Raw genomic sequence first — 24254 nt, 5'->3', positions numbered from 1 at the left:
CATATGGGAAGAACTTGGAAAGAAGAAAGGGGTGATCACTTTGATGGGATTATACGATAGGCCCCCCAATAGTCAGAGGGAAGTGGAGGAGCATATATGTAGGGAAATCACAGATAGGTTTAGGAATTATAGGGTTGTAATAGTAGGTGATTTTAACTTCCCTAATATTGACTGGGACTGCCTTAGTGGTAAGGGATCAGATGGGGAAGAATTTGTTAAGTGTGTCCAGGATAGTTTTTATTTTATTTAGAGATACAGCACTGAAACAGGCCCTTCAGCCCACCGAGTCTGTGCCGACCAACAACCACCCATTTATACTAACCCTACAGTAATCCCATATTCCCTGCCTACACTAGGGGCAATTTACAATGGCCAATTTACCTATCAATCTGCAAGTCTTTGGCTGTGGGAGGAAACCGGAGTACCCGGCGGAAACCCACGCGGTCACAGGGAGAACTTGCAAACTCCGCACAAGGCAGTACCCAGAATCGAACCCGGGTCCCTGGAGCTGTGAGGCTGCGGTGCTAACCACTGCGCCGCCCTCTGAAGCAGTATGTGGATGGCCCTACTAGAGAAGGGGCTACACTCGACCTCCTCTTAGGAAATGAGGCTGGGCAGGTGGTTGATGTGTCAGTGGGGGAGCACTTTGGGATCAGTGACTGTAACTCTATTAGCTTCTAGATAGTTATGGAAAAGGATAGGACTGGTCCTCAAGTTGAAGTCCTAAATTGGGGGAAGGTTAATTTCGATAGCATCAGACAGGAACTCTCAAAAGTTGATTGGGAGAGGCTGTTTACAGGTAAAGGGCCGTCTGGCAAGTGGGAGGCTTTTAAAAGTGAGATAGGAAGAGTTCAAGGCCGGCATGTTCTTGTTAGATTGAAGGGCAACGCTGGCAAGTTTAGGGAACCTTGGTTGACGAGGGATATTGAGGGTCTGGTCAGGACAAAGGAGGAGGCATATGTCAGGTATAGGCAGCTGGGATCAAGCGAGTCCCTCGAGGAGTATAAGGGATGTAGGACTCCACTTAAGAAGGAAATTAGGAGGGCAAAAAGGGGTCATGAGATTTCCCTGGCAGATAAGATAAAGGAGAATCCTAAAAGATTCTATGTATATTCAGAGTAAAAGGGTAGCTAGGGAGAGAGTAGGTCCCCTTAAGGATCAGTGTGGTAATCTATGTGTGGAGCCAAAGGAAATGGGCGAGGTCTTAAATGAATATTTCTCGTCTGTATTTACCATGGAGAAGGTCATGGAAGCTAGTGAGTTCAAGGGAGGGAACAGCGATATCCTGGAGCATATCAACATTACAAAGGAGGAGGTGTTGGAGGTTTTGAAGTGCATTAAGGTGGATATATCCCCAGGGCCTGACCAGGTGTATCCTAGGATGCTATGGGAAGCAAGGGAGGAGATTGCTGGGGCCCCGGTAGAGATTTATGCATCATCGTTAGCCACGGATGAGGTACCAGAAGAATGGAGGATAGCTAATGTTGTGCCTTTATTTAAGAAAGGCAGCAGGGAGAAGCCAGGGAACTACAGGCTGGTGAGCCATACATCAGTGGTGGGAAAGTTATTGGAAGAGATTCTGAGAGACAGGATTTATATGCATTTGGAAAGGCAAGGTCTGATTAGGGATAGTCAGCATGGCTTTGTGTGTGGGAAATCATGTCTCACGAATTTGATTGAGTTTTTCGAGGAGGTGACCAAGAGGATTGACGAGGGCAGGGCGGTGGACTTTGTCTACGGGGACTTTACCAAGGCCTTTGACAAGGTCCCGCATGGTAGGTTGGTCCAGAAGGTTCGAACACACGGGATCCAGGGTGAGCTAGCAAATTGGATACAAAATCGGCTTGATGATAGGAGGCAGAGGGTGGTAGTGGAGAGTTGTTTTTCAGATTGGAGGCCGGTGACCAGTGGTGTGCCGCAGGGATCGGTGCTGGGCCCTCTGTTGTTTGTCATATATATTAATGACTTGGATGTGAATGTAGGGGGCATGATTAGTAAGTTTGCAGATGACACCAAACTTGGTGGTATAGTAGACAGTGAAGAAGGTTGTCTCAGGTTACAACAGGATAGAGATCAACTGGGCAAGGGATTGGCAAATGGAATTTAATGCAGACAAGTGCGAAGTGATACATTTTGGGAAGTTAAACCAGGGCAGGACATACACAGTGAATGGCAGGGCCCTGGGGAGTGTTGTTGAGCAGAGAGACCTTAGGGTGCAAGTACATAGTTCCCTGAAAGTGGCAACACAGGTAGACAGGGTGGTGAAGAAGGCATATGGCATGCTTGCCTTCATCGGCCAAGGCATTGAGTACAAGAGTTGGGACGTCATGTTCCAGTTGTACATAACGTTGGTTAAGCCGCATTTGGAGTACTGTGTGCAGTTCTGGTCGCTGCACTACAGGAAAGATGTGATTAAGCTAGAGAGTGTGCAGAAAAGATTCACAAGGATGTTGCCTGGTTTGGAGGGCTTGAGTTATAAAGAGAGATTGGATAGGCTGGGTCTGGAGCAAAGGAGGTTAAGAGGGGACATGATAGAGGTATATAAAATTATGAGAGGCATAGATAGGGTAGAGAGCCAGAGTCTGTTTCCCATGGTAATGGTGACTAAAACTAGAGGGCATAGATTTAAGGTGAGAGGGAGAAGGTTTAAAGGGGATCAAAGGGGTAAATTTTTCACACAAAGAATAGTGGGTATCTGGAATGAGGAGGAGATGGTGGAGGCAGGAACAGTAGCAACATTTAAGAGGCATCTGGACAGGTACTTGAATGAGCAAGGCATAGAGGGATATGGAATTAATGCAAGCAGGTGGGATTAGTATAGATAGGCATATGGTCGGCATGGACGGGGTAGGCCGAAGGGCCTGTTTCTATGCTGTACGACTCTATGACTTTATGACTGTAAGATTCAGGACCCTAGTCTCAGAATCAACTATGTCACTCTCCATGTTGATGAAGAATCCTATCATATTATGGTTGCTCATCCCCAAAGGGTATCGCACCACTAGATTGTCAATTATTCCTCTCTCATTACACAATACCCAGTCTAGGATGGCCTGTTTTCTCGTTGGTTCCTCAACGTATTGGTCCAGAAAACCATCTCGTATACACTCCAAGAATTTCTCCTCTATGGTATTGTGACTAATTTGATTTTCCCAATCTATAGGCAGATGAAAGTCACCCATCCTTACAGATGTTCCTTTATCGCATGTGTCTCTAATTTCCTGTTTAATGCCATTCCCAACATCTGTCCTACAGTGTAGCTACTATTAGGGGACCGATAAACTATCCCCACAAGTGACTTTCTTTCTCTGCTATTTCTTATTTCTACCCAAACTGATTGTACATCTTGGATCTTTTGAACAAGATCATCTCTCACTACTAATGTCATCCTTCATTAACAGAGCTACCCCACCATCTTTTCCTAGTTTCCTGTCCTTCCAAAATGAATATTCAGGTCCCAGCCATGGTCACCTTGCAACCACATCTCTGTAATGGCTATCAGACTATACATATTTATTTCTATTTGTGCTAACAATTCATCCATTTTGTTATGAATAATGAGTGCATTTAGATACAGAGCCTTCAGTGCTGTTTTTTTTTTAACCATTTTTGCAATTCTGGCCTTAGCTGTTGGTGCTCTCAAGTTTCTGTGCTCTGTCCCTTCCTCCCACGCCCTGGTTATCATTACCCATGTCATTACCCTGCACTATTGCCAAGTCCTTTCCCTTTAATTTATCACATCTTCTCTCACTTGATCCCTCCCCCCTACTATTTAGTTTGAAGCCCTCTCTACAGCCCTAGTTATACGACTCGCCAGAACACTGGTCTCAGCATGGTTCAGGTGAAGACCGTCCCAACGGAACAGCTCCTACTTTCTCCAGTACTGGTGCCAGTGCCTCATGAATCGAAACCCATTTCTGCCACACCAGTACTTAAGCCACACATTTAACTCTCTAATCTTATTTATCTGATGCCAATTTGCTTGAGGCTCATGTTTAGACAACAATGGATTTCAAGGCCACTTTTTTGTAACTAGACATTGGTTTCTTTCCACACTAATCTGGTGATACTATTAGAAAAAGATCGGGTAATTCCCCCTGAACCAGTACCACTAATCATTTGTTTTATTTACAGCTTGTGAAACTTTGCTGTCTGCAAATTGGCTGTTGTGTTTGTCTACATAACAACAGTGATTGCACTTCAAAGTAATCCACTGGCTGTGAAGCCCTCTGAGACATGAAAGCTGCTGTATAAATGCAAGTTTCTGCTTTCTAATTGTTTCCTTGTTGTTTTCCCTCCTTTTGTCTTCCTCTTGCTTTCTCGCTCCCCTCCCGGTGCCGGTCAGATTCTTTTCTTGTTGTGGTGACTCAATGGCTGTCCATTTCTTTCTCAGTATTTGTGTCGTCCTTTTGTCCTCCCCTCTCTTCTGTTGCTTTATCTTTCTGATTGTCTCTAATGTCTCTGATTTGACCATGGAAGGGAGTGGGTATAAGAGACCATGGTCTGGGTGAGGGTAGGAGAAAGGAGAAAAACCTGGGAGATACTGGGCTGGATTCTATGAGCCCGCTGCCGATCTCGGTAGTGAGCTCAAAAAATGGTGGCACGCCGAAGAGCCACCGCAATCTCAAGCACGGCGGCTCATTTAAATATCCAGGGAAGCCTCCCCACCCAAATCACATGGAGGGACGAGCTATCTGTCCCCAGCAATGGCATCAGCTACTTGTGCGCAGGCGCCGACGCCAATTTTAAAGGACAGTCAGCCCTGCTGGGAAATTTAAATATTTAAAGACGCATACAATAAAATTAAATGAATACATTTCTTTTGCTCCTCTCCCACCCCACCCCCAATAACAATGACATTAACTATTTGCCCTCCCCCCCCCCACCAAAACGCTTACCTTTAATATCTGACTTTCCCTCTGCCAAACTGCACAAAGTTTAAAAATACAACCCTTCCCACCATCCCTACACCTATGACATTTATTTGACCCGTCCCACACCCCTCCTGCTCTGATAAACTTAGCTCCTTACCCCCCTCTCCCAGCGTTGTGCCTCGTTTCCCTGGACGGGGATCTGAAGGCATGGCAGCGCCGGCCACTGCGCCGAAGGCCACGGTGGGTCCTCAAGATCGCGGGTGAGTATATGTATAAAGTCCATGGCGGGCCTCATCCGGAGCCAATTCCAGGCACCCCCTGCCCCCTACCTCCACCATGGATCTTGACGTCAAGGGCTGCTTTAAATCCGGCCCATTATGGGGAGTGGCACACCGCAGCTCTGGGATTTGGAACCATTCAGTGGACCATAGTTTTCGGCAGGGTGGAATTGGGGTGACTGGGTTCTGGTTGCACTCACGAGAGGTTTGGATTATCAAGATTGGCAGCACTGAAAGTGATGAGGCTGGTGGTTGGGATAATTCAGAGATTCAGTGGGTGAAAGCATTGAAGGGAAAAGTTTGGAGACCAACAGGAGTTAGGATATCATGGGATGCCAATGCGTTTTGTGTACTGGGAGTTCTGGGGCATACAAGAGTTGCTGGAATAATGGCAAAACTCCCAAAATGTGTAAATTGCTGTTTTCACCGTTTTAACGAGAATTCGGACGATCTCCCAGTGGATAATTCCCGTAGAGGTTCAGGCAGTAACATCTGTAATGAATTGATTAGAATATACAAATGCATTTTACCCAAATTATACAAAACAAAACCCCAAGCCCCATTGGAAAACTCTGGATAGTTGAGAGTCACAGCTATTGGAAGTGTAGATAATTGAGTTTACACTGTATATAAACATGGTAGAACAGGTTTTATGAAATTGTGCTGCTTGTTCCAAAACAGAAGATTAAATTTTTAAAATCTACCCTATGTATTAAATCAAGAAGAAATGTAAAAAATGGCCATTGTCCTCTTTAGGCATTAGCCATGACTCAATGGTAGCGTGCTCGTCTCTGAGTGAGAAGATTGTGGGTTCAAGTCTCACTCCACAGACGTAAGCACAAAATCTAGGCTGACACTGAGGTGCTATCTTTCAGATGAGACATTAAACCAAGGCCCCAACTGCCATTTCGTGTGGACACAAAGATCTCATGGCATTATTTTGAAGAGAAACAGAGGAATTCTCCAGTGTCCTGGCCAATATTTATTCCTCAAACAATATCACTAAATAAATGACAGATTATTTGTTACTATGATATTGCTGTTTGTGGGACATTACTGTGCACAAATTGGCTGCCACTTTTCCTACATTACAATAGGGCCAACGCTTCAAAATACTTTATTGGTTAGTAAAGATGCTATAAAAGCAAGTCTTTCTTCCCCTCATAACCTAAGTGTCCTGAACTGTTAAAGGACTGACTAATTCAAATCTGATACATTTGTGAATTTTTGCAGAGCTAGCATCCTTCGCAGTGTGTTATGGTGAAAGCACTCACTGTAGGATTTCTTTTAACAATTCTGAAAAAATACTGGCAGACAGACTAGCTTAAAAGTAGAAACCAAGCTTTACTTTAATCGTTCAAACCAGGACATCATGATTTTTTTTACCTTTATCAAGCACGTTTGTAATGTAGACTCCACGCAGAGATGTCACATTTGTGAAATCAGTTGCACCGCTCGTGTCAGAAAACAAATGACGTTCCAAGGACTTAGAGAATAGAGTTCCCCGATCATCAGAAGTGTAAATTGTACCAAACCCAGTATCTAAAAGAAATATTAAGCATTGCGTTAAGCAGTCATGTGTGAAATCTTTCATTTAAAAATATGCCGGTTGAATAGCAAATGTTAGATTATTTTCTGCAGATGGGGCCTGCTCAAAATTCCTGTTATTGAAGCCTCCCTCAATTTATAGGCAGAAGTTCAACCTTCACATACAATTAGAAGAAAATTACCTGTAAAGGTGGGGAAGATCACCTGAGAACGCTTGTGTATATGGCAATTGAACAAATGAAGAACAACTGTATTACAAAAGCAAAATACTGTGGATGCTTGAAATCTGAAATAAAAACAGAAAATGCTTAAAATACTCAACAGGTCAGCGACCTGAAACATTCTCTCCATGAATGCTGCCTGACCTGCAGAGTATTTCCAGCATTTACTGTTTATATTATTGAAGAACGACTCGGTTTTCTACTGTTATCGGTTTTCTTAATCCTGTTTGTGATTTCATTACTTCTTGTTTTGAGTCTCTTAGATAATCTAGGTCCTCCACATAATCACTTTCAGGTCAACTTAATGCCAAGCACATTGATCCCTGACTTGTGCTACTGAACAGGCATTATGCTGAGTTGATATCAGCATCTAAGATGAAATGATCTTTGTTCAGCTTTTGTTCACTGCTGCACATTGCTGTACTATTTGAGAAGGCTGAAATAAAGAAACACATCTATGCCTGGGCATATTGGACAACTCAATTCTTTCAAAAGGTACCTAGACATGCACCTGAAGTGTTGTAATCTGCAAGGCTATGGACCAAGTGCTGAAAGATGGGATTAGATTGGGCAGCTAGTTTTTTTTCAGCTGGCACGGACACGATGGGCTGAATGGCCTCCTTATGAGTTGTAAATTTTCTATGGTTCTACAACTACTTTGCAGACATGTGCCATTGCACCTTAATTGAACTTTATGAATTTAATTTCTTGCTTACAGTGATTTGACAGCGACAGTTAGCAGAACACATTAAAAATTAGGTCATGCCAGCTGCCCAATAGCTCAGTTGGCCATCAACAGATCTGCTGTTACCTCCTCTAACTTCCCTTACTGCCTAGCTCTCTCCTGTTTTCAATCCAACGAAGCCTTTAGTGATCATTATCCTATATTCCCTCAGTGTGCTCATCTCATCCACGAAACCTACCACATGCTCTCTAAATCCCCTATCCTCCCAGCACCTGACCACCCAATTTCAGCTACTCAGGCCCATGCTTGCTGAAACCTCTTGCACCATCCTTACCTCACTCGTGACTGCCATTATGACCTTCTCAAAAAACCCACCTTCAACTCATTTTCTCCACCCTAACACAAACCTTCCTTTTCTTTCCAGGGACGTGCAGCTGGCACCTTTCCTGCAACTAAAAGCAACGGGAATTATATTGGCAGTGGGTGTGAACCTGTCAGGAACACAGCATGAAGCACTCCTCCAACATTTTAACCACTGCCATCCCGTTCACACCAGGTGGGCACTGAAGAATGGCACTACAAAAAGGATAGTTGTTGGCCATTTTTTTCTGGACACATAAGCACAGTCATGCATACTAAACAAACTAAAGATGATTGATTAAATGAGTACATTTGTATATTCACTCTTAAGTTCATTGCAAAAAATGTCAGTGAGATACTACTTACTGCCAGGTTCATCCACATGCATGAAAATCATTTCATTGTCTGCTGCAAGTATTGAGTAAAACTGTAAAACAGAGAACCTACATAAGATTACTCATGTCAGCAAGTATGACAACTTGCACCTCGCCACATGTACATACACAGTATATTCTATTTTAATCAGTATGATAGGGAAGACTTCAGCACCAATTCGACTTCTTACTAAATTATCAGAACATGTACTTTACTTAGAGATTGTGTTGGAAACAAGGTTAAGGTCGCTTGAATAAAACAGAAAATTCTGGAAATACACAAGCGGCCTGTCAGCAGGTGAAAAGACAGGTTCATGTTCAGGGTACAGACCCTTCCTTACACCTGGTGCAACATTGCACCTGAAACATTAAGCTGGATTTCCTCTTTCAGATGCCGACAGAAAATGCCTACAGCACAAAGCATTTTCTTTTCAGCTCTACAAATTGCCTTCCCCACTTCTGTTCTCCTTCCCATTGTGGGGCTATAATCAAGTGAACTCCTCAGATGTGTGTTTACAGCTATAAAACATATTTGAACAGAAATAAACTTCATTGGTCAGAAGTGCAACTGGTGAAAATCAGTATGTTCTACGATTTTACTTTCACAAATTACAGCAATACTCTTTCATAGGACATCTATCAAATTCAATGACAAAGTGGTGCGTTCTTGAGGAAAGAGTTGTTGGTGAAAGAAACAGGCCATGCTGCAACTAATAAAGAAGTTCTAATTTTGAAAACTTTGAGTTGTTATCAAATTTGATGTGGCCCTCACACAAGCAAGCAAGTGGAAGAGAGGGGGATAGAGAGGGAGAGCACCATCTGGTTGTTTTATTCCCCACAGATTTAAACTATATTCAGACTGCAGGAAGTGAAGAAAGCTGCTGAAAGCAGGCGCTTCCCATTAGACACTGTGCACTTGCTGAGACAGCCAGTTTAAGGGTTGTTTCGGGCAAAGATAAAATCAGCAGAAGTAAATGTTAATGACACAAGCTACAGAGTGAGGGACTATACGCTGGGGAGAAACCACATGGGCAGTGCCAGGAGACGACCGTGTGGGCATTACTCCAGGTGACAGCTGTTAAAAAAGGATGTGATTTTTTTTTTTTAAACTTGTATTCTTGTAAAGGGTTCACTCCCAAAAGTTTCACATAGTAGGGCAGTGGATAGACTGCCCTTCACATACTCTGTGCTATTTTCAGCCGAATGACGGATAGGCTGCCCATTACATACTCAGCCCTATTTTCCTTAGCCACTGCTGAAATTGAAAGTCTACCCCTGCATCCATTTTAGCAGAAAGCCATCAGTGGGAACCAACTTATTTCTCTATTGCATTTTCCTCATGATCCAAGTTCATTAAGGTCCACACAAAAGTGATTTAAGTTGTTAATTATAGTTAGTCATTATGAGGGGGTTCGTAGTTACAATCACAAACATCTAGTGACACTGTCTAAGGTGTGTTACGACCAAGGCGGGAGAAATGCACTGTCAATTCAGTCCCATCACTCCACAGGTCGCAGTGGTTAGCACTGCAGCCTCACAGCTCCAGGGACCCAGGTTCGATTCTGGGTACTGCCTGTGCGGAGTTTGCAAGTTCTCCCTGTGACCGCGTGGGTTTTCGCCGGGTGCTCCAGTTTCCTCCCACAGCCAAAGATTTGCAGGTTGATAGGTAAATTGGCCATTGTAAATTGCCCCTAGTGTAGGTAGGCGGTAGGGAATATGGGATTACTGTAGTGTTAGCATAAATGGGTGGCTGTTGGTCGGCACAGACTCGGTGGGCCGAAGGGCCTGTTTCAGTGCTATATCTCTAAATAAATAAAATAAAATAAATAAAATTAAAGTTTTCCTACCAAACTGGAAAAATAGCCAAATTAAACCCTCTAGTAACCCCCTAGAATAAAACTGACCAAACCAGGTATCTTTAGACAACAACAAATTAACTATTTATTAAAACTAAATCTTAAACACTATTAAGATATCCCTATATCTAAAGACCTTTAACTTCTTATTTTAACCTAACTCCTCCCCATTCACACACACACATTCAAAAATTACAGTTAACTGGTTTCTTTTTTTAAAAATCATGTTTTTAAAAATTAGGTGTTTCTTAAGAATAAATAAATCAGTAAGTCTTTGTGGGTTATGTTCCTGATGGATGAGGTATTCTAATGTGAAAATAATCAAATGCCACTCAAAGTCTCCATGTGGATTTGATGAAATAGTCTGTTCTTAAGAGGCATTCAAAACACTTCAGCTGTAGCAGGAATCAAGACCACCAGCGAATTCCAGAAAATACCATCAGTCAAGAGAGATTCAATTTTGAAGCAAATACTTCCTGGCTTGGAAGTAAAGAAAAGGAGTTTTGCTACCTTCAGCAATATAAATGGTCTCTACAAAAAAAAAAAGTTTTTTTCCTCCTTAAGGAATTAACTTGGCTTGTAGCTCCTTGTAGAATTTCTGCTGAGAGACTGGACAGCTCTTTTCTTCAGTAGCACACCTCGCTGGAGAGTCTCTCAAAACTAACTGGTTTTAGTCTGTTTTTGCCAGTTTTACACACAGTCAAATCGGAACATTATACCATGTGACTCTCTCTTCTGCTATGGCCGAAATAACAAGTGCAGATGGCACACTGTGCCTCAGAAATCCAAAAGCATCTCTCCCTGTCTTATAGGCACACTGTTTTAATCAGAGGAGAAAATAAATATAATTCCATGACAGGTGTGGCTCAATTCAGTTCACACAGCGAGGGCAAAGCCAAGCAGACTCTTGGAAGCCTGCTGGTCACACAAAATATTATATCAATAATCCAGAGCAATGACTTTGAATGACAATTTTTCTGAGCCTGTTGAAGAAAGGAGATGTTTGATCAGCTAAAACACTATGAATGTGATTTTCAGCTAGAAGACAGGGACTTCATCTCATGTACTTAAGGGGGAGTTCACAGTAAGGCAGACTCAGAAGATGTGTAGATTTTCCAGCCAACAGCCAAAGACTGCCTGTAATTTACAGCCTGAAGCAGATTAGCCTCAAAAGGTTAAACAAGTCGAAGTGGTTGTTTATCACGGTTCTGTTTAGAGAGAAAGCAAGTATGTCTCTGGTGTTTTTACATAACGAGCATTGAGGAAATTACATATTCTCACTGTGCAAAGCATGCACTGTTTGTATATATTATCTAAATAAACTAGGTATTGGTTCAAAGTCTGCACCTCAGTGAAATGTTTATTCAGTTCATCTTGTGTAAAGAGGGGAGAATTTACAGAATGACAAGTGCTACATTCCAGTAGCCATTGCACAGAGTAACAGTTCTCTGTTATGTTCCCTGGGTCATGATATTGGGCAGGAAAGGCTGAACTCTGAATCATAAGGGACACAAGGTCCACTTAAGGAAGTGACTGGTGATATAAATTAGAAGGAAAATCTAGTTTATAAACCTGAAAGCTGCAACTCGAATGATTTAATATCGAGATGGTTCATTACTGATTATTCAAAGACATAATCGCATATATCCACCATATTTTAAAAAGGCTGGCACATTCTTCACCAGATAGAGCTGAATTACATAGTTTTCATACAAAATATATATAACATTTCCTTGTGAGAAGAACAATCTTGTTTACTTTTGAAGGTTAATCAAAATGCATTTTATACTTTCATTTGATAGGTTTGCTTTATTGAGATTATGACATTTCCAGGGAAGGTGGGGAGACAAACTGCCTCCAGGCTTCTGTCAGTGCCCATCAGGCCACACAATTGTGCTTCAAAGTGAACAGGATTGACCTACCCTGCAATTTTTACCTTCCTCCTTCCTGGCAGGAAACTGTCTTGTCTTTGCTTACAGCCTCTCCCTTGCCTGAAATCTGGCCTGTTTCAGGCAAACAGCTGACCAACTGCATTCAGGAGTTAAGATACCCCAGGCCTGAAAGCTGGGTCTGCAAGTGAGCTTTGCACATGCCCTGCCCCCATCATGCCACCCCTCCCCCCCCAACCCCCACCACAACCTCGCCTGGTCCATTTGAAAGGCTACCTCCCCATCCCTGTCTCCACCACGAGGGGTGGGTTAAACCCCGCCCCCCCCCCCCCCCACTCCCTCCAGTGTTAGCAAGCTCCTTGTGTATTCAGATGGGGGGGGGGGGGGAAATTCCATCACCTTCGAAGATCTTTGATAAAAGGTTAAAATTCAATAATAAGAGAATCAAGGGACATGGGGATAGGCAGGAAAAGTAGAGCTAGAGCTAATGTTGAAGATCAGCCATAACCTTACTGAATGGCAGAGCAGGCTTCAGGAGTCATATGGTCGACTCCTGCTCCTATTTCCTATGTTATTTGCAGTTGCTCCCAACCTTGCTGGCAGGAGGAAGCAGGTTCGGGAGTTTAGACAGCGAAACAGGTTGTTGCAGATGTACACGCCATAAAAATAACTGCAGGAACTGTCCAAAAGCAATCTCTCTGCCCTCTGGTGGAGACTGTGTGTACAAAATGAACATTGCTGTGGAAAACACTGAGAAGTATGGATAAACACAACCCATAAGCGCTGATGCTTCATAAGTAGCCCCAGGTAGGTTGGCTGTTCTAAACATCACAGTCAAGCAAACTGACCATTTTCAATTGCAGAATTGCTTGCCACCAATATCAAGTAAATAACAGCAAATAAGAAATGAGAATTTCATCATTGCTAGTTTCACATTCCTATAAACGGAATAGAGACAACAGTAAAAAAATTAGTCTTCAGTAGTAATGTTACTTAAATATTCAACAGGAATTACTGGCACAAAACAGATGCAAGAGGACAATCTATGGATAAAATAAATGGATAAGGAAGAATTCTGAGCACATGCTGCATAGAATCAGAAAAGTCAAGTCCATGAATCTGATCTACAGTCTACTCCATTGAGTATATAACAAACAATCAAGGGACGATCCATCAAATTATATTTGTAAGCCTTTCCCTATTGTGTGGTATATCTGTAAATCCTCCAGGGACAGATCCTATTTATGAAGCCTTTCCTTCATAATCAGTTCATGCTCAGTGAAAAATATTCCAACTAACATTGCTTTGTTAACTTTGAAATGATGAACAATTGAATCCCTGGCCAGTACTTCATTCGCTGATCTCAACCATTCAGCAGTTGGGCCATATAATTGGACTCAGAACCCCTGGACCTAGGAGGGGAAAGCACAGGCATATTGACTGCAGGTGAAGATAATCAAGTTCAGCTGTGATACCCCTATGATGGATAGCTTGCCAACAACCTAGTGAAAACAGACCAGATTCTCATGCAGCCTATATACAAGATACACTTCCTGCTGTGTAAACAATTTTAAATCACACACCTGTTCCTGTGACTGTTAATCCTTATGCTATCTAGTTGCAAAAACCCAGCTCAACCAGTTCAAAGCTGCCCTCTTACTGTAAACAGAATCCACATGTTTCCAAAACTAAACTAACTGATACACAGAGGTACTCTTCTGAAGTACAAACACTTGAGAAATATAGAATCGTAGAATTTTACAGGACAGGAGGCGGCCATTTGGCCCACTGCTCTTGTGTCAGCTCTCTGAAAGAGCTTTCCACTTGGTCCCATTTCCCTGCTCATTCCCCAAATCTTTATAGTATCATAGAAAGTGTAGAAAATCAGTTCTACACTCAACAATAGCAGCTAATAGATCTCCATTCTCAGGCTTGGGAACACGAATTAACGGAAATATCATAAACAACAGAAACAGAAATGAGAACTGGGCTAAGCTGAATTACATTAGGTGTCTATCGTACAGTACTGAAACATGTGGTATGATGGAGTGGAGCAGGAGGGAGTGGGGTTGGGAAAAGTAGGTCCTGTCAGTGATCCTCAATTGTTTTGAATGCCAGTCATGATCCTATGGATCAGATAGTTCACCAAAATGTAAGCAAAGTTACTGATAGCTTGGCAACAGCCTGAGAACAGTGCCAAAACACTTGTTTACATTGGGCAATTGCAAAACTAGAAAAAAACACAGGGAAGGTGGAGGAAAGATTACTTCAAGAAAGGGATTGCATTCTCAAAAATGGAATCAGATGAAAGAGTTTTAACCACAGCACCAAAGTGAAAAACATTCCCCTTTCCAAACAAATTGTCAATACATTATACAGTCATTATATATATATATATATATAAAAAATTATGGCTAAATAAGTTTGATTTACAGACTACCGTCTGCCTTTAAGTACATTGTAGTATCTCATAATTTTCATTGCCTGAAATTGCTCTTGAAGACATTGCTCAAGAATGTACAAGCAGTAATTAACTCAAGTGTTGAAGATTATTTTGAATGTACCTGTTCATGACTGACGGGAGGCAACTGAGCTTTATTCCAAGAATCACCCTGATCAGCAGATACATAAACCGATCTGGGCAGTGTCTGAAAACAAAAAAAAAATTCATACACTGTTCAAATAGATTTTTAAAACAATTGTTTCCTTTTTTATATAGATACGCCTACAATCTTTAGTTACATACAAAATCTATTCAAATTACAAAGCAAAATTGGACACTCATTTAAGGCACTGGAACGAAGAGGTAACATTTGGAATTAATTTACTGAAGGTTGTACGTGTGTGTTCTCTCCATATAAAATACATACAGAATGTGTTACTTTAACATGCATAGATAATATTAAACAAATTTCTAGCTTTGATCAGTGTTGTTTGAACTGAAGTAATCTTTGAGACAATTGCACATACTTTAGTAACTGATACTAGAAGTGAACATATAACAGACCTGCTCCTTTTCAGGTTGATTCAGGAGCTGTAATTTATGTAGAGGGCAGCAAAAGTATGTAATGCAGAATTTCAAAGTGCTAAGTATTATACTAAAAAGAGAAGTCTCAGTCTATTGCAAAGACTTAAAACAATGACAAAAACAAGCAGCATTTACGTGACATCTTTAACTTGGGAAAAGATCCCAAAATGCTTCACAACAGCATGAGGAAAACAGGTGTCAGGTCCAAGGAAGAAAAATTAGGAGAGTTGACCGAAAGCTTAGTCAAAGAGGGGCATTAAGTTATACATGTGCACTTGGATTAACCTCACATTATACCTGTACATTTATTTTGGAGCACTATGATTATACAGATACACTTATATTAGGACATTACATTCATTGCTGTTGAAAAGCAAGATGTTTTAGGCTGATTCCAATAAAACTGTCAACAATCAATTTTGGTTTGAACACTACAAAGGTGTCCCCGAGCAGCCTGGAGTGATTTGCCGGCTGATTTTCCTTCTGAGAGAAGTGTGTACCTTCTGCTCTGTGCCTTCCCTAAGAATATCCAGTGTAGACTGGCAACTTGTCACATTGTGCAACAAAGGAAAAAGGCCACATTCTATCAATGTGGTGCAGTGCCAAAGTTCCACACCAGCATGGTACCCACAACATTCTGGTCCTTGATGTCTGTCTTCAACCATTAGTACCTAATCATCAGAGCAGCACAGTGGTGATTCATACAGAAAGAAAGATACATTCCAACTCTGTGCTGAATCATTTTGCAGATATGGGGCTGGATTTTATGGGCCCCCTAAGATAGGGACAGAGGCGGAGGGCCTCATAGAATTTCGACAGGAGGTGGGGGGCAGGGGGCCCGTCGCCATGCAATTTTGCTGGGGCGGGATAGGCAGATGGCGACCTTCCCACTCAGGGGCAGATTGAGGCCCTTAAGTTGCCTATTAACGGCCACTTAAGGGCCTCTTGCCCACCCCTTTCCCTGCTGGGATTTAACCAGTGGCAGGGAAGTGCCTCTGCCACGCATGGAGGGCGCCCAGTAATACGAGGCACCCTTCCCTGCGGTCTCTGGGGCAGTGGGTGGGGCGTCCCTTCTCCACAGACAATCTGTGACCCATGGAGGGCACACACGAGCAAAACCGCCACCTCCCTGGACCCTCTCCCCCTGCACTTCACGCTCACCCTCCCACCCTCACACTGAGGCCTTCTGAACTGGCCCCAGCGACCCTGCCTCACTTAACTGAGGGGTTTCAGCACTGGGCCTGGGTCCAAGGTCCCTGCAATACCGGCAGTGGCCACCGCTCACGGTGTTGCTGCCGATACTGCTGAGCTGCTGGCCCTGTGATTGTTCGTCAGCTCTTGGAGGTGGGATCCCCGTCTTTAAAGGGATGGGGATCCTGACTGGAAACTTTGCTTCCGGAACGACGGAGCATTGTGCCAGGGTGATCTCGAAAAGGCCGAGGCAGGATTCCCCCCACCTGCACAAAATCCAGCCCATGGACTTTACTGCATTTCCTGCACTTGATTCTAAATGGTGTGTAGCTTTACCACGTTAAGTAAATCTATGCCAAAAATCATTTGATGTAGTTGTACAGTTCACTCTTCAAGGCACATGAACAAATATATTAGGGTAAATTTGGATAGCAAAAGCCCTTACATCCATTTCATCTCCTTCTTCCAGAATACAATCCCTACTGTGTTCCCATGACAGCATCTTGCTGCTTGTTGAGTGAGTCCAAAGTGCTGGATTTAACCACTCCCCTTTGGAAGTCCATTTCAGCACCAGATTCAAGAAATAGTTCCTTACACCCTGCCACCTCTTGCTTCTGCCATTCCTGAAAGTAGTGCCCCATCATTGTTTTTTATCTTTTCTGTTAAGCATTTCATTTTTTCCCCATAAGGTGATTCCCTTTGATCTGTCTCTTTTCAAGGCTAAGGAGTTATAGTTTATATAATTGTTCCTCACAGCTCATCCCTGTAACATTAGCAACCAGCCTGGATACTCTCCTCTGCCACACTTCCAAAGGCTTGGATGATCCCTCTATAACTTGACTACCAGATGGTATAGAATACACCATTTGTTGCTTGACCAGAGCACTTATTGAGCTTCAACATATTCCTTCAGAATCTCAACATACCAGCTGGCAATATATCTACCTCTCCTTACAAATAGTCATCTTACCTGGTTACTGATAACAGAGGCAAAGAGGAAACGGCCAGCAAAACCAAACGAGTAAACCTTGGTGAGAAGCGTTCTAAATGTTATTCCAAAATCTGTTGTCTTCTTTAGCTCCAGTACCCCTCTTGCATTTGTATCATCTGCAAAATATTAAAGCCTTGCGTCATGAAACAACCAAATGGTGCTTGTACCTCATAAAACTCATCACGTTTATTTAGTTTTGTAGTTATACACTTTTTCTAGTTAACTAGGTGGTAGTTCAATCACTTAAGGTGACTCTATGGGCTCGGGCCCCACCTAACGACTTGGTTGCAATATTGAACAAAGAATAATAGCCACTTCAAAACTTCATTGTCAGGTCATATAAGAACAGATAAGGTCCTGAGAGGTCTTGTGGAAAGGATGTTTCCGCTTGTGGGAGAATCTAGAACTAGGGGTCACTATTTAAAAATAAGGGGTCGCCCATTTAAGACAGAGATGAAGAGAAATTTTTTCTCACAGAGGGTCGTGAATCTTCGGAACTCTCTTTCTCAAAAGGCAGTGGAAGCAGAGTCTTTGAATATTTTTAAGGCAGAGATTTTTAGATTTAGAGATACAGCACTGAAACAGGCCCTTCGGCCCACCGAGTCTGTGCCGACCATTAACCACCCATTTATACTAATCCCATATTCCTACCACATCCTCACCTGTCCCTATATTCCCCTACCACCTACCTATACTAGGGACAATTTATAATGGCCAATTTACCTATCAACCTGCAAGTCTTTTGGCTGTGGGAGGAAACCGGAGCACCCGGAGAAAACCCACGCAGACACAGGGAGAACTTGCAAACTCCACACAGGCAGTACCCGGAATTGAGGTAGATAGATTCTTGATAAGCAAGAGGGTGAAAGGTTATTGGGAGTAGGCGGGAATGTGGAGTAATCGGTTCAGCCATGAATATATTGAATGGCGGAGCAGGCTCGAGGGGCAGAGTGGCCTACTCCTGCTCCTAATTAGTGTTCTCGTATGTATGTTAGTGTTCGGGATAAGTCGCAGCTTTTTATTCTCAGATGGAGACTTGAGACTAATTGTATCACTAGAATCACAGTCATGTTTGAGAGGCACCGTAACTGTTAGCTTAAGCCTGAATGTTCTGATAGATGATAATGATTAATGACATATTACACATATCAACTATAAAATTCATAGGACAACACAAGTTAAGGTTCCAAAACTGCCTCAAAAAACTGAAATCAAAATGTTCATTATTTTTTTCTCCAATACAATTGTAACTATTAAAATTTTTTGTGATCTTCATTGATGGTAATTTATTATAATTCTTCATTATGGATCACAAGCTACCTAACCAGAATGGGGAAATTGATCAAATTGGCTCCAGGTTTCCAAAACAAGGCTGCACTCAGTTTTCATGCTTCGTAACAAAAATGATCGATATACATGATCAAAATAATTACCGATTACTTTTAATATATCCATCCACTAGCTTGTGCGGCACAGTGGCGCAGTGGTTAGCACCGCAGCCTCACAGCTCCAGCGACCCGGGTTCAATTCTGGGTACTGCCTGTGTGGAGTTTGCAAGTTCTCCCTGTGTCTGCGTGGGTTTTCTCCAGGTGCTCCGGTTCCCTCCCACAAGCCAAAAGACTTGCAGGTTGGTAGGTAAATTGGCCATTATAAATTGTCCCTAGTATAGGTATGTGGTAGGGAAATATAGGAACAGGTGGGGATGTGGTAGGAATATGGGATTAGTGTAGGATTAGTATAAATGGGTGGTTGATGGTCGTCACAGACTCGGTGGGCTTAAGGGCCTGTTTCAGTGCTGTATCTCTAAACTAAACTAAACCCTCTGATGAACTCTGTTGCCCCCAATGTCATGTGAAATTGAGGCCAGGGACTTCCTCATTAAGTATCTTTGGCAAGTGGAAAACCATAAAGTAAACAATCTCATATTAGCAGTTATAAAGTGTAATCATCAAAATATTAGCAATTCTGAGTGTCCAGAATTAATATATCTTTGACAACTTAAATTTTTATTGTCCATTGCAACTTGGTGAACGCATAAGATTTTGGGCCTGAATGAAGCCTTTTCCCATTTAGATACATGCGCAGCTCTGTGATCATTACTTCTAACCTCTCAAGGTTATACTATTAGTAATCTTCTAACTCACTCCTCGGTATTTCCCAATGAGCATGAGAAAATAATACACTGCCACATCCGGGGCTGGATTTTGAGGCACCAGGTGGGGTGCTCAGCACCAGGCCAAAAAGGCAGGGGGAAACTCCGCCTTGGCCTTTCCGAGTCTCCCCCCACCAGTGTGTTCTTGCATTGTTCCAGCACTAAAGTGGCCGGCACCTGGATCCCCATTCTTTTAAAGATGGGAATCCCGCCTCCAAAAGTTACCAGCCAATCACAAGGCCAACAGCTCAGCCGTATCAGCAGCACCACCGGGAGCGGTGGCCACTGCCGGTTCTGCAGAAGCCTTGCACCCAGGCCCAGTGTTGGAGACCCGTACCTCAGGTAAGTGAGGCGGGATTGCCAGGGCCAGGCTGGAAGGCCCTGGTGAGGGAGGAGTGGGTGAGAGGGTGGGCATGTAGTGCAGGGAGAGGGGGGCCCAGATTGCCCATGGACGATGGACCCCCCCCACCCCCGCCGCCACCACCTCCAAGACTGCAGGGAGGGCGCCTCTTATTACTGGGCAACCTCCCCACCTGGTGGAGGCACCCCTCACTGCTGGTTAAATCCCAGCAGCGGGGTTGGGGAAGAGTCCTTGAAGTGGCCGTTAATAGGTCACTTAAAGACCTCAGTTGGTCTCTGGGCAGGAAGGCCATCGCAGCCTATTCCACCCGACAAAAATCGCTTGGCGATGGGGAGATGGCAGGCCCTCCACTCCTGCCTCCCGTCGCAATTCTCGGGGTCCCTCCCGCCTCCAACCCCGCCTCAGGGGGGCCCATAAAATTCACCCTGAACTATTTATTAATTCTATGTATAGGTAATTAATGTTACACTCAGATCGAGCTTTAATACTGCTGACTGATGAAACAAATATAACACAATAAATCTGGATTTACATGCAATGTCAACATTCACAGAAAACCGATGCACATGAAGGAATTATGCTTTAATACCTTTTCTGTCTTCAACACTGTTACAACATGTGCAACTTTTTTTTTATTAGTGGCTTACACTAGTTCACCACTCTGAACGGAATAGCTGCAATACATTTTTGATTTTCTTTAAGACAAGTCAAGCCAATATACAGCCTGCAGGATCCAAAGAATGTAATAAAGCCATACTTGACTTGAACTTCCAGAAACTAACAGGAAGATAAGCAACCAAAATATCAAAGGCTTCAAACCACATAAAATGGAAATGCAAAGAAATTCTGGAATGGAGGTGGAAAGAAGAGACTGCAGACACACATTTGGAAAATAAATCTCTTTACTTCAGGGTCAGATAAATACATACAGGTAAAAGTATACTTTTCATTTCTCCTTTCAAGCCAAGTATACATATACTTTTACTAGAATACCAATAGAAAAATAATACATTACGGAAATTTTGCATTTTCACCATGGTTTCAGTTACTGCTGGACCTTTGTACCATTGGACCATTGTGATTTTAAAAAGAAACAAGACCAACACAGTGATGCATACTAACTATAATTGTATCTGTGCATCACTTTGTTCTCAAGGATCGGAAAAAACACTGGTTGCTAAGCTTTGGGATTCAAAGGATCCTTCACTCTGGATTAAAGGTGGAGCGAGAGGAGCACCAAGGTGACCCAGATATGAGTCCCGGAATTGTCATGGAAGGCACTGTGCTGATTAAAGGAGATGCTTGGAACAGCACAGAGGAAAGTTTCTGGCTTCACAGCAGTGAGCAAATTGCACAGTGTGCAAGCTAAATGTGCGACTGTACATCTGGACATTATCAGATTGCACATTAATATGGGCACCATTAATGGTTCAGAAAACAGTACATAACCCCTACCAGCAGGCTCTCAAAACAGTGGACAAGCATCTGTGGGTCCTGGTCTTATATGATGTACTCCAAAGGCAGTCCAGTTAGGATTTGCCAACAGCCAAATAGTTTGCCTGCTCATTTGCAGTACAAAGTATAATACAGTCCCTGGTTTGCTGCTGTTGGATCATCATTCCAGCACCTGAAGTTTCAATATCCTCGCTGTACTTCTCTGAAACCTTCACTTTTTCAGGGTTGATTTCAACAGACATAAATGAAGATGATCCATCTGTCAGAACACAAATTAAATTATTCCATTAATTCTGCTTGACTACAGACGTACTGAAAATGTAGATGAACTAATGCAGGCACCAGAGAAGCACTGAATAACTCATGCAGCTCAAGTGCAGTGAAATAGTCTGGGCAAGGGGGCCTGCAAAATCATCAAGCTCATTCCACAAGCTCAAGTATGATAGAACTGGCACAGCCAACTTCCAATCTCAAACCAGCTGGAGTTTGGGGTCAGAGCAGGATCATTTCATTTAACTATGTTAGCAGGCACCTGTGCCACTACGGGCACATTCTGGGTGCCCAATGAAGGAGAAAGGGAAGAAAAAAGCAGCAGTGTCAGGTCACTCAGAGGCCAGCTTGCACCACATTGGTTACCATCCTTTACAAGGGGGCTGACATTACAGATTGTACCAGCCACGTTTCATTGATGCCCAAGCCAGGAATCTGCAGGTGGAATGTCACGTCTTCCTCTAAACTGACCTGCATAAGAGCTCTTTCCCAGCATTCAGATGACTAGGCAGAATGGAGGCCAGGGCTGAAGGAATTCTCGGCAAGAAAAATTCCTCCCCCTCCACTCACTCCCCTTCCTCAGATGTCAAGGGCCATGCTTGGAGCAGGCAGAATTTCCACCCACCCTAGGCGCCAACAGAGGTTCTCTGGGAAGAGACCCAGATTCCTGGGTCCTTCCTGGGTCTCAGCTCCCACAGAACCTCCAGGACCTGCCTCCCATCCCAGAATGCCAGTGGGCATAAGGTTTTTTGGGCTCAGAATATATTTCACATTCTTTCGCTACTTACAAACTGATCTTTACCAAGTAGATTCATGATGGCGTTTACATATTGTTTCTACTGTATATGCTAACAGTTTATGAAAATTAAATATATATTTCACACTTACCAGAGAGTTCTAATCCTGAGGGGTACTGTTGCCCTTATCCAGATTTGTCAATGGTGTGCTCAGGCCAACTTAGTCTTACTTTTTTTTAAAAATATAAATGTTTCTTCGCTTCTTCACTGTAATGTGCAAATGACCTTCATCATTATTGTTCTTTCACGGATATGTTTAAAGCAATCCTGTGACTTTGTGGAATCTTGGAAGTTGTGTTGCCTGTACTTGTAATCAATGTTCAAGCTTTGTTATGCCTTCAAGAGAACGTTTTATACCAAAAAGGCAACTTAACGTTTGACTCGAACAAGCAGTTCTGCTTCTGAAAAGTGTCATCTTTACACTTTGGCTTTGTACTCCATTTTAGAACCTTCACCAACACTGGTAAGGACTGTCACATTCACTGGTGTAGGTTAAATGCCTGACTTCTGCTTTTTGAGGCAGCAAATGTGAACAAATTCATCTCGCATTGAATTTGGTGCCGTCATACCACTGGTAGTAGACTAACATATTGGATTGGATTTTAAGAGCCCGCTGCCGATCTCAGCAGCGAGCTCAAGAAATGGCGGACTGCAAATGCGGGCTGCACGCCAAGCAGCCACTGTGGTCTCATGCGCGGCAGCTCATTTAAATGGATGGGGTAGCCAGCACTGCATCCGCCCCCCCCCCCCCACCCCACACCACCACAAATCACATGGAGGGGGCTGGCTGTCCGTCCCCGGAAATGAGTCAGCTGCCTGTGCGTTGGTGCTAGTGCTATTTTTCAGAGCAGTCAGCACTGCCAGCTCATTTAAATTTTTAATTAGGTTTCACCCCAAAAAATATACAATAAATTTCGAATGCCCCTTTCCCACCCCAATAGCATTTGCATTAATTATTTTCCCTTTCCTCCCTAACACACTTATATATTTTAAATGTGACCAACCCTACGAGACTACACAAAGTTTAGAGTTCACCCCTTCCCACCATCTCCTAAACACATTTTATGTTATTTGACTCCATCTCCCCAACATCACAAAAAAAAATTAACCCCTCCCAATCAGTGTCACACCGCCTTTCCCCGGATGGGGAATTGGAGGCGGGGGAATGCTGGCCGCCATGCTGAAGATCGCGGCGGGCCTGGAAGATTGAAGGTAAGTCCATTTAAATGTATTCATTTTATTAATTTAAATATTTAAATTCTGGTCCCGTCGCCCAGTGGTGGGGGGCCACCACAGAGCCTCGCCGCCAGGAGGATCGGGCTGGGCCCTCCAGGCGTCGAGGTCTCTGGCAGGCCTCTTCCAGACTCATCTTCAGGCCCACCCATCCTCCCTCCCACCCCACCCCCGCCACAGATCACAACGGCTGGGGCTTGGTAAAATCCAGACCATTGTTTATCAGAATGTACAGTGTTCCTATCTGGGTACTACATGAATGTATTTACCAGAGATAGTATCTCAAAGGCCTTTATTCTGAGTTTCTCCCTTCTTCATGTGCTGACTTTTGCTAAAGTACAATTCTAGAGGTGTTGGTAATCATCTAGTACTTGTACAAGTACAATTCAAGTAACTGGCAAAATAATGGGAGTGAAATTAGTCTAACAAGGCAACACAAAACAGACAATAACAAATCAGCATCCATTTTATACCCCACCTAATTTTCTTTTTCATTGACTTTGATGGGTTTAAAACAGGCTGCTGATTCGCTATCGCCTGTTTTGTGCTACCGCCCAAATTAATTGTCATCCCCAGCAAGTGTCAGCAGGCTATTTGACGGTAGGGTAGAGGTCATCAGACTCAAGCTAGATCCTGTTTTCAATCACGCCCATGCATAAATAGGAGTCACTGGACGACAGGAGTGGGAAGT

General features: G+C 43.2%; 1 protein-coding gene across 1 annotated transcript in view; it reads right to left on the bottom strand.

The window, feature by feature from the left end:
• Window positions 1-24254, bottom strand: part of LOC137379705 (sortilin-like) — a 163162-nt gene that overhangs the window by 46673 nt on the left and 92235 nt on the right. The window contains exons 8-11 of the mRNA XM_068050940.1: window positions 17275-17411; window positions 14650-14733; window positions 8333-8393; window positions 6539-6694 (exon numbers count right to left, since the gene is read on the bottom strand). Of these exons, the coding sequence (XP_067907041.1) occupies window positions 6539-6694; window positions 8333-8393; window positions 14650-14733; window positions 17275-17411 (438 nt within the window). The remainder of the gene's footprint in view (window positions 1-6538; window positions 6695-8332; window positions 8394-14649; window positions 14734-17274; window positions 17412-24254) is intronic.

This window comes from Heterodontus francisci, chromosome 18 (genome assembly GCF_036365525.1).
Source record: "Heterodontus francisci isolate sHetFra1 chromosome 18, sHetFra1.hap1, whole genome shotgun sequence".
Lineage (NCBI taxonomy): Eukaryota > Metazoa > Chordata > Chondrichthyes > Heterodontiformes > Heterodontidae > Heterodontus > Heterodontus francisci.
Note: the sequence above shows the minus strand (reverse complement) of the source record. Positions and strands in the feature narration are given on the sequence as shown.